This window comes from Lampetra planeri, chromosome 16 (assembly GCF_965212315.1).
Source record: "Lampetra planeri chromosome 16, kcLamPlan1.2.h2, whole genome shotgun sequence".
NCBI classification, from domain to species: domain Eukaryota; kingdom Metazoa; phylum Chordata; class Hyperoartia; order Petromyzontiformes; family Petromyzontidae; genus Lampetra; species Lampetra planeri.
The window spans coordinates 11045608-11063447 of record NC_136122.1 but is presented as its reverse complement, the minus strand read 5'-3'; the positions used below and the strand labels follow the sequence as shown (position 1 = coordinate 11063447).

The window sequence follows — 17840 nt, the reverse complement described above, 5'->3', positions numbered from 1 at the left end:
ATAGTTTACACGGCTGCGTCCCAAGCCACCGCACACGGGGTTGCTCACATGCGTCATCCTGTGCTGCCTTTGTCTTGAAGCCCCGCAGGGAAATGGCCAAGTTAAGCCATCACTGGCTTTTGCCTGAGGTCTGTATCCCATTAACAGCAGGATTGACCAGTCACTGTGTCACTGGTGCTGGCAAAGTTACACAGCCACCCCCCTGCGCCCCCCCTCCCCCCCCACTTAAAAATACCACAGCTGAAATTCTCACAATCTTTTCCTGGTGGCTCTTAGACAGAGTAGGTGGCACCACCACAATAGCGAGCCGTATACTGGATGTGGTGTGCCATGTGAGGATCGCTGGTAGACTTAAGAAGGTGGCGTTGAACTAGCAGCCACATCCATAGCGGGATATACGTTTACTAGACGTGGTGTGCAGGATACTGACATCGTTTTTGGACTGCTGGGAGACAGGCTGAAGTAGGTGCCAACTGACAAGCAGCCGCAGTCTGAGTGAGAGATAGACCGGATGTGGTGTGCCGGGTGCAGAGACTTTTTCTGGGTCGGTGACCCAGACGCACGCAGCTGAAATGACCCCCCCCCCTCCATTCGTCAAGAAGACGAATGGCTGGAAGTTGGTGAGTGTGGGGGCGGGGGATACGGGGGGGGGGGTGGCTGGCCAGTATCAGTACCTCCGCAAAGCTTTAGTCACGGCCGCTTCTGGGGCCAGCGCAGCTAAACTCGCCAGCTGCCAGGAAACTGAGTGCGCGCCCTCTGATGTGGGCTCGACTCTGGGATGCTTGAAGTGAGCGGGGGAGAACCACCCCCCCACCCACCCCATCGTCTTCTTCTTCTTGTTCTTCAGCTGCGCTGCTGCCCACAACTTTTTCTAATTAATGTGCACGGGGGTCTGCGCCACACGTGTCGGTCGGCCACCGCCCGCCTGAGATTCGAACCGTCTGTGAGAAAGCGAGCGAGCGGGAGATTGAGTGGTGCGTGCGTGCGTGCGCGCTGCTTTGAACGTGGAATCTTTTCACGGCTCTGTCATTTTTCAGCAGGGGCTGAATTTAGGGCGTTTTGGGTCCCCAGCAGGAACCAACGAATTTGGGAATCCAGCCACCGGATAGACCTGCGATTGTGTGATTCTATGCACGTGCATGTCGTGTGTATGTGTGAGAAGCATTGGCGCGGTGGTTAGTGCATTGGGCTATGAATCCAGCTACCTAAATTCAATTCCTGCTCATGGCCAATATTAGTAAAAAGTTTTTGAATTGGTTCTAGGCCTCTTCCAGGTCTACTTGGCTTCAAATGAGCACCGGGTGCGGTGTGTAAATATCAGCACTCAGGAGACCCCCTTGCGTGCCATGCCAGCCTTTATAGCTGTTCACTAACGGTACTTGCCCCAATAGTCTGTTAAAGGCTATACAGGGGGATCTTTGTCTTTATATATATGTGTAGATAGTAGTGGTACAGTGGCTCGTCAACTTCACTCTTCAATCCCCGGTGACCTGGGGAGATGAAGGCAGCCAGATGCGGTGCTGTCTCATAAGCCCCAAGATGACCGCTTACAGCCACCCAGGCATTGAGCAGACACCCATTTGTCATGCCAGCCTTCTAACAGCGCTGGCCCATACAGTTTATAGGGCGAACGGGGAATCTCAATCTTGTGGGTGTGTGTGGGGAGCGGTCGGGCAGTGTTTAGTGCATTGCGGCACTACGAACCCAGCGGCTTTAAATTCCCAGCTATGGCTAACATCGGGTGGGGGGGGGGGGGCGAATGAAATCGTAACTGGACCTCCCCTAAGTCAACTCGGCCTTAATCGAGCAACTTTTGCTGTATATATCAACAACGGAGAGACAAAGGCGGCCGGATGTGGTGCTGGCGACACCACCGGCAAGCGCGCCGGGCCAGACGTAGCAGGTGTTCACTCGCAGGAGTTTCCCCCAAAAGTCTCCTACAGGCTGCACGGCATTGATCTTTGTCCTGCGTCCATGTAGGCGTGTGCGTGTGCAGTGTATGTCATTTATCAAGCGTACATATCAGCGTGCCTCATTTCCCAACGGTGCAGTAACACGTTCGGCGTGGCCTACCTAATTTTTTTTCTCCCCGCGAGCGTGCCGAGGGGGTCACGGGCCTCCTCCTCCGTGCTCGGACGAGGTCCGGATCCGGCGCTCGCAGATGGGGGCCGGCGGTGACCGGCGCAGACGTCAACACGTGTAGCATGGCGTGTCGAGCGATCTCACCCGCGGCCGTAGCCGTGTGCGCGAGCGCACACCCGCATTGCAAGACGCCCAGAGGTTCCCCGAGGCCAAAGGAACTGGAGGACTGGGGTAACGAGATGTTAACTACATCGCCTGGTATACAGGAGGTCGTGGGTTCGATCCCGACCCTGATGCCTGCTGCTGTATTTGGAGTTTGTGTGTCTCTCTCTCCGTGCTCTCGTGGATTTTTCTCCGGGTCCTCCAGTTATCCCTCCACATTTGAAAACACGCGTTTAGAGTATTTGGCTGCTATGAATATCCACCTGACAAGCCACTTTGTTTACCTATTAAGTGTGGCCAGGTCGCTTCTGAAAAAGAGCTACATGGCTCAGTGGGCCTTACCTGGTAAAATCACGTTTTTTGAATAGAACTACTTTCTATGTTTAATTTGTTGCCCTGCCACGCATTTCCGATTAGCACGGTTGGCTACTTAGGGTGCAAAATAAGCTCTACATACATACAGAATGCCACGTGTGCCCCCTTTAATTCATTAGTGGCAAACAAAAACAGACCCGATGGGGTGGGGGTGGGGTGGGGGGTGGCCCTCTCTTGTTTGAGGCCCGGAGCAAGTTTCCCGAATTTCTCTCCCAAGCCGCTCAGAGGGGGGGGGGGGCTCGTGGAAAGTGCTATAGCGAGAAGCACACTCCACTTTGCCGAGTCAAAAAATGCTCGTGATCACAGCGTGCACGTCCGCAGCGGCGCGTGGCATGGGTACGCGGCGGCGTGAGAAGCGGGGCAGGGATGCAGAAGAGTCTCACGGTGGCCTTTGCAACTCTTGCGAGTGTGTACTGGAACATTGTCATGCGGTAGAAAAAATGGGTGCGGCCGCATCTTTCCACGGTGCTCCGATTTGATCGACTCGTTCAGTCGATGGGAGGCGAATTTGCGTAACGGTGACCCGCGATCATCCCCGTGCGTGGCACGAGGTCTGTGTGCTTTGTGCCCCCCAGCATCCCAGATATTGGTGCCACGTGACCTTGCCTCCGGGGAGAGAGCTCTCTCTCGCTTCATTTTCTTGAGTGCTGGAGAAGTTGGATGTTTCCATTTTTGTGCCAGGGGTCATAATGGGTGAATCCAGGTCTCGTCACCGGTAATAAATCACCGCTTGAACGCGTCCCGATCTGCCTTCATCGGGTCGAGCTCGTCACAAGAAGTTATCGGACGCTTCCTCTTGATGTCGCTTGTCATCATTTCTTTGGAGACGGAGAGCGCACACCCATAGCGGTGTATGATAATGTGTATACGCTCATAGCTGTGTGTACCACAGAGTGTATACACTCATAGTTGTGTGTACTAGAGAGTGTATACACTCATCGCTGTGTGTACTCCAGAGTGTATACACTCATCGCTGTGTGTACTCCAGAGTGTATACACCTATAGGCGTGTGTACTATAGAGTGTTTACACCCATGGACACGTGTGCCATTGAGCAATCTTTCTCAACTCGAATCCCTATCGAGCGACCCGCGGTACAACCTGCCGCGATTACCAACCATCAGGTGCGTGCAGAGTGCGGAGGTTTCAGTTTGACGCTCCAGTGGAAACGATGGCTAATCACGAAACCGCGGATCGTAGGGATGGTGAGGGGGGGTGAGGGGGGTCACGAGGAATTGGAGTTGGGAACGCGGCGAGAGCGCGATACGGCCAACGCAGTTTTTGGAGGTCTCCGGCCCAAAGAGTTGGAACACCGCTACCGAGCTCACGTTCGGGATCCATCCCTGAGTCTTGAGCCAGTATCAGCAACAGACTCAAAACGTTGTTGTTGTTGTTTCAGAGAGCCGACTTCAATGTGTGATTGATGCGCATTCGTGATGGATCGAACTCGTAAGAGTGCGCAGTGACAAATGTTCTTGCTTACGTACAGGCGGCAGCAGCAGCAGGGCAATCTGTGGAGTGTGGCTGCTGCTGACAGCGGTGAGCAGTGGAGGGTAGACGCATGCCCAGCACCAAACTTTTTATTTTCAGCCAAGCTCACTCGCTCGCTCGCTCGCCTGCGAAGTGTTTTGTTTGGCTCGAGTGGCCCACCCGGGGCTTGAACCCCACGATCTCAAGGGTGCCGACCGACTCGCGCAGTCACTCTACAATGAGTCACCTCCGTGTCTTGTCTGTCTCGAGGATTGCTCACAGATCTATTGTTAGGTCGTGACTGTGGCGTCCAGCAGATGGTTGCTGATGCTGCAGCGGAAGTGCCATTGTCTGCGATGACGTGGAAGGCGGTGTTCTCGGTGAAGCCAATTCACAGATTAGAGGAGCGCTCACTATTTTATCGACATCATATATGGGCAAGGAGTGGAGCGATTGTCCATTGGTTAAGCCGATGGAACCCCGATCACGAGATAACATTTTGCACACATCGGCATGGTAATAGCCTTGAAGGGGCATATTCAAACACATATTTAATGAAGCCTAATCGTTTGTTAGGTTGTGAGTAAGAGCGGTGAGTTGGAAATTGCACCGTAAAACATCATTATGAAGGTGATCTAATGACGGAGTCACCGTGGCATTCAGGTCAGCGCATTGGACTCGGAATTATAAGGTTCTGGGTTCAATACCCAGTCGAGACCTGGTACGCCCTCATCCAGCGGTCTATTGAAGCTTTATTTTGTGTAACCAGGATTAGTCTCGTTTGCAAGAGTGACCGGGGTTCAAGAGTCTGCCAGCCGGGCACGATGATTGCTGCTGTGTGTATAATCCCAATTAAGTAATCTGTGAAGTAATTTTGGTAAAATTTGGACCATGATGCCGGCACACGATGGTGGGGGCAAGGTCTACAGTTGCGAGATGTTAACTACCTCGCCTGGTATACAGGAGGTCGTGGGTTTCATCCCGACCCTGATGCCTGTATATTTGGAGTTTGCATGTTTATTTCCCGGTGGTCGTGTCGATTTCTGTCCGGGTACTCTGGTTTTTCCCTCCACATTTATAATCACACGTTTAGGGTATTTGGCTGCTATAAATGACCACATGACGATGAGCCACTTTGTTGAGCTATCATTTGTGGCCAGGTCGCTTCTGAAAAAGAGCTAAGTAGCTCAGTGAGGACGTTAGCTGGTAAAAGAAATATGGTTTATATAAAAAAACACACAGGAATTCAGGTTGTCGATATTCTTGGGTCGTTCGGTAAAGTCACGTAGATAGGTTCAAAGAAAATAACAAAAAATAACAAAAAACAGTCAATAAATACAGGGTGCTTCAAAAAATGTTAACACTTCCGAGAATTTGCAACAATACCACAAGAAATGCGCCTCCGGGCTTTGGAGACCACCTGGAGAAGATTCCAGGCATGTGACAATGATGGCGAACAAGTGGGAGACTCTTTGACTTTTTGAAGTTATTAACATACATCTGTTATCACGTCACAGTCTATTATCCATTCTTCATCCTTTAAAACGATAGTCCCATATAGGTGTTAACGTTGTGTCTGACGCGCCCTCTGTATACCCTTGCAAATTACGTCGCGGGGATCTCTCAACGTCCGCTGCGAAGCAGGCGTGCGGATGGGAGTTGTCAGCTGGGCCGATCAGCACCGACGGTGACACTTTGGTGGCGGCCGCTGGATTCGAAGCGCGAAGCCTCTGCGACGAGCGGCGGCGGACGCGCTGCCGCTGCCTGGTGCCGTCACCTCGAGCTTCGTGAACACGGATAGTGGACGGGAGGCCCTTGTTTGTTTGTTTGTTTTGCTTGCGGTGGCATTCACCACTGGTCGAATATTCTATTCTATTCACCGAGATGCTTGCCGACCAGAGTACAACGTGGCGCAAGATAAGGGATGGGGTATCGGGTAGTGGCTAGGGTGGAGGGAGCGAGGTGGAGGCATTGAGGGCGTTTGGCGGTGCTGTTAGGGGTAGCAAAAGAGGAAGGGAAAAGACGAGTGGAGAAAAGAGATAGGAGCTGAGGGCAGTGCGACAAAGAGGGAAGCGAGGAGGAGAGTCGCACGTGGAGAGGGAGTTTGTTGTTACAGTGTAAGGGGGGAAGCAGCGAGAAGGAGCGATAGCGCGATTGGGCGCGGGGTGGAGGAGGGGACACCAAGAAGATGGGCAGCTCGTGACCGGAGCGGGCGTGATGGGACATCAGGGAATGAGAGAAGACAGATAAAGGAGGAGGGGGGGGGGCAGTCCATACAAAGCTTTGAAAACTAAGGTGAGTAATTTAAAGAGGCAGCGGTGATATTGCCCAGCAAACGTCAAGAGCGCGTAATCAAAACCGCTGCTACCGGCACCACGGTTGTGACGCGCGTTCCCCCCCCCCCCCCATTTCGGTGCACCGAGCGGGGGGGGGGGTGTTGTTGTTTTTAACCGCCGCACGCGGTGAAAGTGAACGATGCACGTGCGATTTAAAACGCGCGCCGATACGATCGCCGCTTGCGAACCGCGTAGAAAGCGCCACGCAGAAGTAAACACCGCCTCCGAGCCTTTCCTGCACCTGGAGATGCGGAGAGTGGACGTGCGGCGACGCTTTCTGGAACCTCCTCGAGTCTCGGGTGGAATTTTGAGTGCAAAACGTGCACGTGGACGTCGGCCCGTATTGCTGATTCCACTAGAAGTCGTTTTTCCCGATTAGCACACGGAAGGCTACGTACGGTGCGAATGAAGTTCAACATACTGTACATACAGGGCCTTCCCATGCTGTGCGGGGTCGTTGAGGTTATTCGTCAAATCTTTAAATGCTTGTTGTCCGTTACAGAGACCCTGCCAGAGGAATGTGGAAATTCCAGGTCAGGGTCAGTGGACACAAGTGCAACATTTTTGGCCCATTTGAGCAGGAACATGCTTTGACTTGACTGTGGACATCCCGGCTGAAACTCGCAGCACACACATCTATCTCTCATCCATCATCCATCATGAGGGTGTCTTTTGGGGGGGAGGGTGGGGGGGTGGCTTGAACCCAGGCTCTCAGAAATGCTCGCTCTTGCGCTGGTGGTATGAGCTTTATCTCTGCGGTGAGCCACTCGGCTGCGAGAATTTTCCCAACCACGAAATCCAAGCTGCTTCCAACAAGGTGATCCGGTTTGGCGGTAGCCCACCCCCCCCCCTCGCTTCATGGCGTTACCGCCCACGCATTCCGATCGGTAATTAAAGCTCCCTCTATGTGTCTCCTGAAGCTGGATAAGTCCCGATGGAGTTTGACACTTCAGTTTAACACGTAGTAGGCTTTTGTGACCAATATCGTCCATAATACAGTTTTTTTTTTGGGTTAGATCACGTAAATATAAATGTGTCGGTAAACCCGCCACCACCCGACACAGCCAGTTAGTAAGGTTTGTCATGTCAACATAAAATGCCAATTCGTTACTAGTACAGCACACCGGTGTATTGGAGAGCAAATCCACAACATTTACAATCTAAGTACGACGTTTCGCCAATAATTACAACCGACATCATCAGGCGGCAGCCAGATTCGTTCCTTAAATAGAGGGATAGATGTGATGACGTCACTTGTGAGCCCTTCTCGTGCGAAGTGGGAGGAGAGTAATGAATGCATGTAAATTACAATGGGAATCCATCCGTGGATAAGGAGTTTGACACTGTTGGCAGTTTGATTGTAAATGTTGTGGCTTTGCTCTCCAACACACCGGTGTGCTGTACTAGTGACGAATTGGCCACGTTCTGTTCACGTGGCAAACCTTGCTAATTGGCTGTGTCGGGTGGTGGCGGGTTTAGCGACATATTTATATATTTACACGATCTAACCCCAAAAAACAGTATTATGGATGATATTAGTCGCGAAAGCCTATGTTTTAAACTCAGTTTGACACTTGGCAAACTGGATAAGTCCCGGTGGAATTTGGCACTGTTGTCAGATGCTGGTATCCGTTACCTATCCATGAATATATCTCTGTATATACACGTTCGTTTGTCATGAACTCAATTGGCCACCAGCACTATGTCACTCTTGTTCCACGTAAAACAACGTTGGCGCGTAGCAGGATGGATTTATAACGTTCGGGAGACCACTTCTGGGTGACGTGTCTGTGAATAAACGAGTGCAGTATATTAGGATGCGTTTGCCACTTCTTCCGGGTTTGCCCCCCTTCTATCCGTGCGAAGGCTCGGATAATAGGATAACTTTAGAGTTTCCAGAAAAACACTTGTGAATCACTCGTCCGTAGATAAGTGCACCTCCGATTCGCATGGTTGGCTACGTACGGTGCAAAATAAATTCAACATACTTACGCAGAATGAATTGGACACCACTTTCAGCTGACACCTGTCATCATTCACACAAGAAAGAAAGTTGAACGTGGTAAGAATCCTGGTATGAGCTGTGGATAATCATATTTTCCATGGGAGCATGGATACAGTGCTTGTAGTTACGGGTAATAGTGGCCATGGATAAGAGAAGTGTCACTGGTCGATTGATTTGAATGGCATAATTTCCACTCTGCGGGGTGGAGGGTTGGGTGGTTGGGGCGTGAGGTCACCGTGCAGGCTGCGATAAGTCGTGTTGCTGTTTTTGTGGGATCTGCGTTGAGCCGCGTGCGTGCAAATCGCATGAGAGGTGCTGCCCTAAAATCGCTCCAGGAGATGTCGCGTGCAACCTCCGCAGGCAGAGCCGGCGATGCGTGCGTGCCTATATTTGGAATAAAAACTTGTGAGTGTTTGTTGTTCCAAAATAACTCTGGACATTTCAGGGTTGTGGTTAGGCTGCAATGCACAGGCGTCAACTAATCACAGGTGCAAAAATAAGTGCACGTATTGACAAAAGGCTGTGGAACATTCGTTTCGCGGTGGCGCTGTGGTTAGCGCTACGCTGCGCTACGAACCCGGCGGCCAACTTGGGTGACGAATATGTGAACCGGTCCTGGGCCTCCCCTAGGTCGACTCTGCCTCAAATGGTTTCCCTGGTGCGATGTGTAAATATCGCCACTGGGGGACAGAGGCGGCCGGGCGTGGTGCTGGTCACCAGAGGTCGCAAATGGGTTTTGATTCCTTACCCGTACCCGTACCCAGCCGTACCCGTACCCGGCCGGGTACGGGTAGGGTACGGGTATCGGGTACCTGATTGCGACCTCTGGGATGAAGCCATGTTGCAGGCGCGGGTGGGTTGATTCTAGGAACTTGAATTGTGAGAAGAGACAAGACGTTGGGAAATGAGTGACAAACAGTTACTCACCAGTGACTCACGGCCTACCCGTACCCGGCCGCACCAGGGTCGCAAACGGGTACCCGTACCTGGCCGGGTACGGGTAGCCGGGTATTGGGTAGGGTACGGGTATCGGGTACCCGGTTGCGACCTCTGCTGGTCACCCATCTCCTCGTGTGCCATGACGGCCCTTCATTAGGTGCTCGCTCACAGCACTTGCCCCAACAGCATGTTAAGGCTGCACGGTGGATCTTTGTCTTTGTTTTGTTGTGCGTGGGGTACTTGTGTACTTGCATTCGCCAAATAAATAAGGAATGGGGGTGTGGATCTAACGAGTGGCGTCTCAAACCGGTCCCGTGCACCTCCACTTCCAACCTACATTGACCAGCGTGGTGAAGTATGGTCAAACAACCCTCATGAGCAGTACGGTATGGGGGAGGCTTTTATTCAGCAGTGGATTGAGACAGGGACGATAATTAAAATGAAAAAAGTAAAGTAAATCTCGATTATTGTGATCGAGTGTCTGATGGAAATTCCAATGATACATTTTCTCAGGGCTAGATAACTGCGATATGGCAGAAATATAGTCGAGGATAACCAGATAACCAGAAACATAAAAAAACTAAATTGTTGAATTGTAGTCCCCAAATTCCACAGTGGGAGGTTGGCCGATTTTCACTCGGAGGGCAGTCGGCCTGGAGTTTTCTATTGCTTCCAGACCCGTGGTGAACACTTACAAATGAATTTGAGTGAATTTGATTTATGACAAGGATAGTTCCGTTCAGCCAGTTCCCCAGCAATGTTACACAGCAACTCCAAAAACAAAAGACACATGTTGCACAAACTCACAAACAAATACAATCTCCCCCATCATTGGATCAGCAAGTAAATTCCCTCCCACGGAGTGTGACATTAAAGCCAAGACAAAGCAGCAGCCTGCTGAAAGCTATTATCTAGTAGGTGTGGTTTGCGCGAGGGTGTATATTTGCGTGGCCCTTGTAAAGCAAACACACATACAAAGACCCCACTATATATAAAGCCTTTTCAGCCTGTTCAGGCAAATTGTCGTTGCCCATTACAGAGCACTCGGGCATGGGGTGGTCAGCACCACGCTCAAGTCGCCTTTGTCTCCGCAAGTATTTACACGCATCACCTCGGGTGGTGCCTGTAAATACCTCGGGCACGGGGGTCAGCAACCAAAATAACAAGAAGAGGCATTTTTTTTGTTTTAGTTCGTTTCTCAATTCGCTTCTCCTGGGTGAGGGTCGCTGCGGCGGCATCTTGCGTAGAGCGGTCCGGACCTCCCTTTCTTCCCGTGCAGAATACGAGGCGATGGTCCTTAAAAAAGTAACGCCACGAGGCAGTCCTTAAAGAGCCGCAGGTTTTTGACCCCCTGACCTATGCGAAGCCCAGGACTGGGCATCAGATATTCATTGCTGATGTTGGTCGTTAGCAGGAATGGAACTCTGATTCAAAGGTTGGTGGGCGGCACATGAGTGCTGTTAGCGAGCACCTATGAAGGCCGACACGGCATACGAGGGAGTGGATGGCCAGCACCACGCCTGGGCGCCTTTGTCTCCCCAGTGTTGGTATTTGCACACTGCACCTGGTAGCCTCAGCCGGCCTAGGCGGGGAGGCCCAGGAGCGGTTCAGATATTCGCCACTGTTATTGCTCGCGAGCCGGAATCGAACTCGGGCTCGTTGCGGTGTGCTAACCGTTGCGCCACCGCTCCCCACGTGTCGGGATATTTCTTCGCTCCGTCTGCGTGCGCGCGGGCGGGCGCAAGCCAGCAGCCAGGTGGCAGACATTTACGGAACTCATTTCGTGGAGACAGAAAAAACTAAAAAACAAGAAGAAGCCAGCATCCTCATTTTATCTTATCCAGGGGAGGGGGGGGGGGTTCGAAATGTGTGGCTTTATTATTGCTGAGACGTCATATCGAGTACGTGTAAGCTAAATATAACCATAAGTGGTCAATACAATACACGTTTTTTTATTTATTGTGCTTGCACTACATTATTTTTCAAGCCAAAAATCTTTGTCCAAATTGTATTGCAGTACTGCCAATTGCTACACACTGTACAGTCGTTTGTCAAGTCTCTGCTGCGCGACAGTCCTCTCCAAGCCATTTCGAACATTCTTTGCCATACTTCACCGTGCCGGTTGGCTGGTAAAATGGTTAAGATATTATTAGCCACTGATGTTAGCTGGGGCCAGCAATCGAACTTAGGTGACCGGGCTTCATGGTGCATTGGTGCTACCCGCTGCCACCACCATATGGTGATTAACATAATTCAAAATTGGCCTCATTTACTGAATTCACAGCGGGACCACCCATCGCCCTTAAATTGCACACACCGCGTTACAATCGCCATTTAACGGATTTTTCACGTCACTTACACCAATTGGCCGGTTCATTTAAATTTAGTTTTCAAATAAGTGAATGAACGGACGGGCGGGCGGGCGGGCGGACGGACAAAGAAGCCCTCCACAAACAACCGTAAACGTTCAGCTCAAGCGGAACCAGCCCTCGCGTCGCATCGTCCCATCCATTAGCTGGAGTACGACCAATTGATTAGCACGGCCACTGTCCCCCCCCCCCCACCGATTGCCCACGCGCTCTCTCCAAGGCAGGCGGACTATGGTGTCGAGCACTCCCCGGCCACGCCGCGGTCCCTCGAGACGCCCGGCGGATCGCCAGCTCCGAGCACACGCGCCTGGCCATCCTCGACAGCATTGTCCCTGTGCCAGTTGTTTCATTATTTAGTCGCACACATTGAGCGAAACCAAATTTTATTTTTTTCATGCAGAATGAGGCACAGCTTCCTATTCATAACCGCATTAACCCGCTATTTAGATGTCACCGTTCCCAACAGGATTGATTGTTATAATTACGCATAATGGAGCGACCAATTTTAGGGCATCTTTTTTTTTGTTACCACGTTATGTATATACCATCTGCTTGGGGAGCTTTTTTTTTTCTGCCTCCCATCTCCGATCTTCCCGACCTGCTGTTCCCATTCCTCGTTTTCTTTGTCTCTGACTCTCGCTGCCTGTGCTCTCTCTCTTCTGCGTGTGCGCGTGTGCGCGTGTGCGTGCGCTTGTCCGTGGGTGCTGCGCGATTTGCGGTTCGCGAAGACGCCCGGACACGCCCCTGCATGGGGAAGACGGCGCACGCGTTCGCGGCCGGATTTTTTGTTGTTGTTTCTGCTGCCGCTGCTGTTCCTGCACGGAGGAGGAGGACATCGTCTGAGCCACCGCTCTGAGCCGCCCTCTCTGGCAGTTGCCGCCTCCGCTTAGCCATGTATTCGAGGTGAGTCGCTCACAACCTCGTCGTCCGCATGAGCCTTTCATCTCTGCCTCCAGCAGTGGCAAAATAATGGGGGAAAAAACGACGATGCAGTTTCTCAGAAATTTTGAAGCTGATTCACGCGGTGCGGTTATTGTCGCCTCTAAACAAATCCTTGACCCTGGTTCTCGGCGCCACGATGGTGAGATGTTCACCAACTCGCCGTGGGTTCTATTCTGACCCTGAAGCCTGTATTTGAAGTTTGCGTGTTCTCCCCGCGGTCGCGTGGACTTTTCTCCGAGTCTTCCGTTTTTTTTCTCTCCACATTTTAAATGAACATCACACGTTTGGAGCATTTAGCGGCTAAACACTTCGTTGAGCTGTCATTTGTGGCCAGGTTGCTTCTGATAAAGAACTATATAGCTCAGTGGGCCTCACCTGGTAAAATAGAAATAGTTTAGTTAAATTTTGCTTATTTGAATGCTGTCGTACGCCACCTGTGATAACATGGTTTGTGTATTTTGTTGTGGGAATGGAAGTTGAGCGGAGCGTAAATGATGGGAAAAGTTTGATATTGGGCCCCTCCTCAGAGGTGGTGCAGATTGTGACTCACAGTCTACGAATGTTAACAGTTCCACACTTTCCTCCTGAGTACATTTTTCCTTTTGAGCTCGCTTGACAGATGTGCTATGGTCGTCGCCGTTTAAATACTGGACGCATTGTCCACGTGACCAACTGGAATAATCCAAAAGAAGAGCATAAATAACCGGTGTCTTAGACAAACACTCCCGTGTTCGGATTCACCTTCTTTGTTCTCCACGGTGTCAGGGGGAGAAAATCCCACTTTTTTGCCAGGGGGAGAAAATGTTTCGTGCAGTATCTTCCACGACAAATCTCGCTCTCGTCTTCTTGCAGCCACTTTATTAGCGTGGAGTGGCTTACGTGGATTGTCGAACGGAGGCACCTGATTTCGTACACAATTCCACGTTCACAGCAGCGTTCTTTATTGATCTTGAAAGGGGAAAAAAAATTCCACTGGAAAATGACACACCCTTTGGCTCGCGCCTAAAATATTCCAGCGTATGAAATGTAACAATGCTGCCGTTGGCTTCGTTACTTTAAAAGCCGCGTAGAAACCAAATTGCCTCAGAATGGAATCACAACCTAATGATATATTTTTTAATTGTTGTTTGGACAGCAAAAGCAAACTGATGTACAATTATTAAAAGTTTACTCTGGCTTAGGCTTCTGCGGGCATCCTAATTGGCATAGTGGTAATTGCATCATCATCATCATCACCGTGGGATTGAGAAAGGCGCAAATAGGCCAGTCAGCCTCGTCTAGATGTGGAGCAATATTTGCGTCAATAAGACACATTATCAGGGCAATATGTTTGTGCCGATTACACACCACCGTTGCGCTGTGAGCGTTAAGACACAGATCGAGGCGTATTTCTTGACCGAACTTTACACCACAGCGGAGCCGCACATCGCACTGGAGGTCGCCTTAATAAAGAAGGCTGCAGAGGTTGGGCTCAGGATAAATACGAGCGAAACCAAGGTCGTGCATAACAAGGTCCGTTCACAATTCGAGATGTCTGTTGGAGGAACGCCATGGTAAAAAAAAACACGTGACACAACTGGCCCTTAACCGACATCCTTCAAAGGTCTGTCTGGCTACCACGACCACGTTGTTGTCCCACCAATCGGTGAGAGGTCCACTTTGTGTCGCTTTGACTTAACAAAAAAAAATAAAGCAAAGCTTTTACCGGCGGACAGGGTTAAAATAAGTTCAAACCCACATTTCACGCAGACCCCGACCATGAACGCTTGTGAGCTTAAGGAACCTCCTTTAATCTTGGGCGGGAGGCCCCGGATTCAACAACGGTGAGCCAGCGTCGGCTCGGCTTGTTCCAGCCCTGGCATTACCACAAGGTCTGGCCGAGCCACCCAGCGGGAGATATACGCGGTGTGTTCCCCCCACCCCATCTCTTCCCCCCCACCACCACCACCACCGCACTCTGGCAAAGCGTTTTGAAAATTGTGTCTCCTCCTCTTGTGCCAGGCTCCCCGCGCCCACGCCGCGGGCGGGCGGCGGGGTGGGAGGAGGGGTGCGGACCGAGGGAGGCCTCGCCAAGCTCAGCCGCCGCAGCCAGAGCTTCCACAGCTACGACATGGACCGGCGCTCGCCTCTTGCACGGCAGTCCCCCGGCAGCATCGGCAGACGTGAGTGTCCTCTCCCCCACCCCCCCCCACCCTCTCTTCCTCTCTCTCTCTCCCTCTTCCCGTGCGCTCGCCGGAGCCCGCTCAAGTTGCCATTCTGCCCCGCGAGATCGGACGAGGCGACGGTGCTGCAGCAGCGAGTCGAACGATTTGGAGGGCTGTGCCCTTGCGTTACGCTCTTGGCAGGCGCGGCTACCCGGCGATTTCGCCCCCCCCCCTCCCGGCTGAGACCAGATGTTAGCGGCGGAGGGAGGGCGTCACCACGCGGGAGCGGCCGTACGTACGTCTGTATGCGCGTGCCTACGTGCGTGTGCGCGTGTGTGGAGATCGCTGGTGTATAGCGGTTGGAGCGACTCGCTACGAACCCAGACACCCGACTTTGATTTCAAGGTCTGGGCTTCCCCTAGGTCAACTTGGCCTCAAATGAGTACCTGGTGCGGTTTGTAAAAAACATCATCACTCGGGAGACAAAGGCAGTTGGCTGGGCGTGGTGCTGGCCACTCACCTCCTCGTGTGCCGTGCCGTCCTTCAGAGGTGCTCGCTTAACAACAGCACTTGCCCCAAAAGTCTGCTAAGGCTACACGGGGGATCTTTGTTGTCTTTGTTGTGCCCCGCGAGCGCGCGCTCGTCCGTACGTACGGTACGCGAGCGGCTGCATGCGCTCACCCGAGCGGCGTGCGTCTGAGTCGCGATACCGCAGTGTAAATTTACAGTGGCTTTGTGAATAAATGTATGCCGTCGTCCCTGGGAGCGGGGAGCGGCGGCGGTTGACTGCACTCGTGGCTTGACAGGCTCGTGGTCTACGGCAGTCGGGAGGGTTGTCCCGTGCGACGCTGCTTGCGCGCTCGACGTTTTAAAAATATACGTTTGGTGGCGGGGAAGCACCTATTAACATAGCTTGATGGCAAAAAATATATATACTCTGATGTCTATAAAGCGTAAAGCACACACCGGCAGGATAATGGCCTTGCAGGGGCATATTCAAACACATATTTAATGAAGCCTAATCGTTCGTTAGGTTGTGAGTAAGAGGGGTGAGTTGGGAATGGCACCGTAAAACATCATTACGAAGGTGATCTAATGACGGAGTCACCGTGGCATTCAGGTCCGCGCGCTGAACTCGGAATTATAAGGTTCTGGGTTCGATTCCCAGTCGAGGCCTGGTACGCTCTTTTCAGTCGATTTGTGTTTGGGTATAGATGTTGAACTTCTTTCACACCGTATTGTAGCCAATCGTGCTAATCGGCGGTGCGGAACTGTCGGTGCCTGGAGGGGAGTGGTGGTGCGCTATTTTACACACTGCACTATCAACCGGGAAACCTGAGATTGAACCCGAGCCATGCTTGATGTCAATGGGCAGTGATGCCCTCCACTCCGCTCTTTTCTGGCTAGCCATGTTTAACTACGGTCAAACAACCCCCCCCCCCCCCTGACAGGCAGCTGGAAGCCTTCATCCAAAAGCAGATTGATGAATGTCTCTAATTAAATTGTTAGCTCATTTTACAAACGTGTGGCTCCTCCTGACTCCCTGTCCCCGACTGGCCAGCGAACACAAGAGAAGTGACAGAGAGAGAGAGAGAGCCCCCTTAGAGCGGCAGCGCTCGGTCCGATGGCACGAACAGCACGTGCTGGGTTAAGGTTGCTCATGAATAATAGAGGACGACAATGCTGTACAGAGCAAATCGCTGCTCGCAATGCCAACAGCACTAAGTGTCTGGCTCACTCGGGCAGGTCACACGAGGTGCTTCAGATGCTCGGGAAACCCATAATTAACACGTTCTGCTCATCTGCATGTATGCTGCGGTATCTTAACGTTTTGAAATGTAACATATTTTTCTGAGCACACTGGGTTACCTGTGAAGGTGTTAATCATCGTTCTTCATCACCATCATCATCATTATCAGTCGTGGTCAATCTACTGCTGGATGAACGCCTCCCCATGTCTCGCGATCCAGAAATGTAATAATCCACACAGCACCTGGACACAAGCTGATTTCATTGATCCATCTCCTTGGGCCTGTGAAATGCATTCCATGCATTGGCTGCTACTCTTAATAGTTAAACAACAGCTAATTTATTTTTGATCTTTGTACGTTCCCTCGTGCATTTCTTCCCCTTTTTGTCTCTAAATCTGACTTCAGGCATGTTTAGTTCAACCTGCTATGACACGGTTCAGAAACAACAACGACAACAACAATGCAACATGAACTTTAAATTGGGAAAAGAAGCTTGGAAGGATTATCACTTTTTGTGTGTTTGTTGTCTCTCTCCCACACCTCCGATAAGCATGGTTGTCAATGTACGGTGCGAAAAAAGTTAAACATACATACAATATGTTAAGGAATTATGTGTAAGGATGCTGCTATGGTGTTCATGGTCAAGCACACTGGACTGGGAATCTAGAGGCCACGGTTTGATCTCCCTGCCACGGCAGTTTGAAACGATGGGATTTGTCTCTGCCTAGCAGTATGGGTGAGTTAGTCGACGGGCAGGTGGCGTGGTGGGCCAAATTGCGAGCACTCCGACCTCCTCCCAGAATTCTGGCCAGAGTGTGGAAGAGTCGTAGGTCAAAATATCCACTCGAGCGGAGCGTCCCTCTACTGGAGACTCTTCTACCAGCAGTGGCCTGGCGTGCGTGTGTGTGCACTATAAGCATCGTTTTGTCTTAGTCTGACAGTCACTGTTTGTGCGCCACCTCAAACGTGTCTTCATTTCACATAACCTCACACACACTGCTATACAGTGTGTCTCTTCAGTGGAAAAGTCGGGAAAGTGCCTCAGCTTTGATGATGATGTTTTCCTGAAAAATATATTTGCTCTCTAAGCTGTTGTTAAACTTGTAATCGCTGCATCGCATTAGAATTTACAATTTTATCTCTTGGCGTTTTAGTCTCTCGTGTCCCGTCGCTTCGCGTGCTACGTATGTGTTAATTCACGAACTAATTTCATGGCAGTTAAACTTGTTGTGTGGTGATGTTGCTCATAAGTCAAATATCTGAAGC

General features: G+C 51.3%; 1 protein-coding gene across 6 annotated transcripts in view; it reads left to right on the top strand.

The window, feature by feature from the left end:
- The window catches only part of LOC144723035 (neuron navigator 2-like), a 137822-nt gene that overhangs the window by 28095 nt on the left and 91887 nt on the right, over positions 1–17840 (top strand). For 5 of the 6 annotated variants that reach the window (XM_078601563.1, XM_078601565.1, XM_078601561.1 and 2 more), the window contains exons 2-3: positions 12466–12640; positions 14681–14841. In XM_078601563.1, coding sequence (XP_078457689.1) covers positions 12630–12640; positions 14681–14841 — 172 coding nt within the window. In that variant the 5' untranslated portion in view covers positions 12466–12629. The remainder of the gene's footprint in view (positions 1–12465; positions 12641–14680; positions 14842–17840) is intronic. The other variant, XM_078601566.1, reaches the window with a different exon arrangement.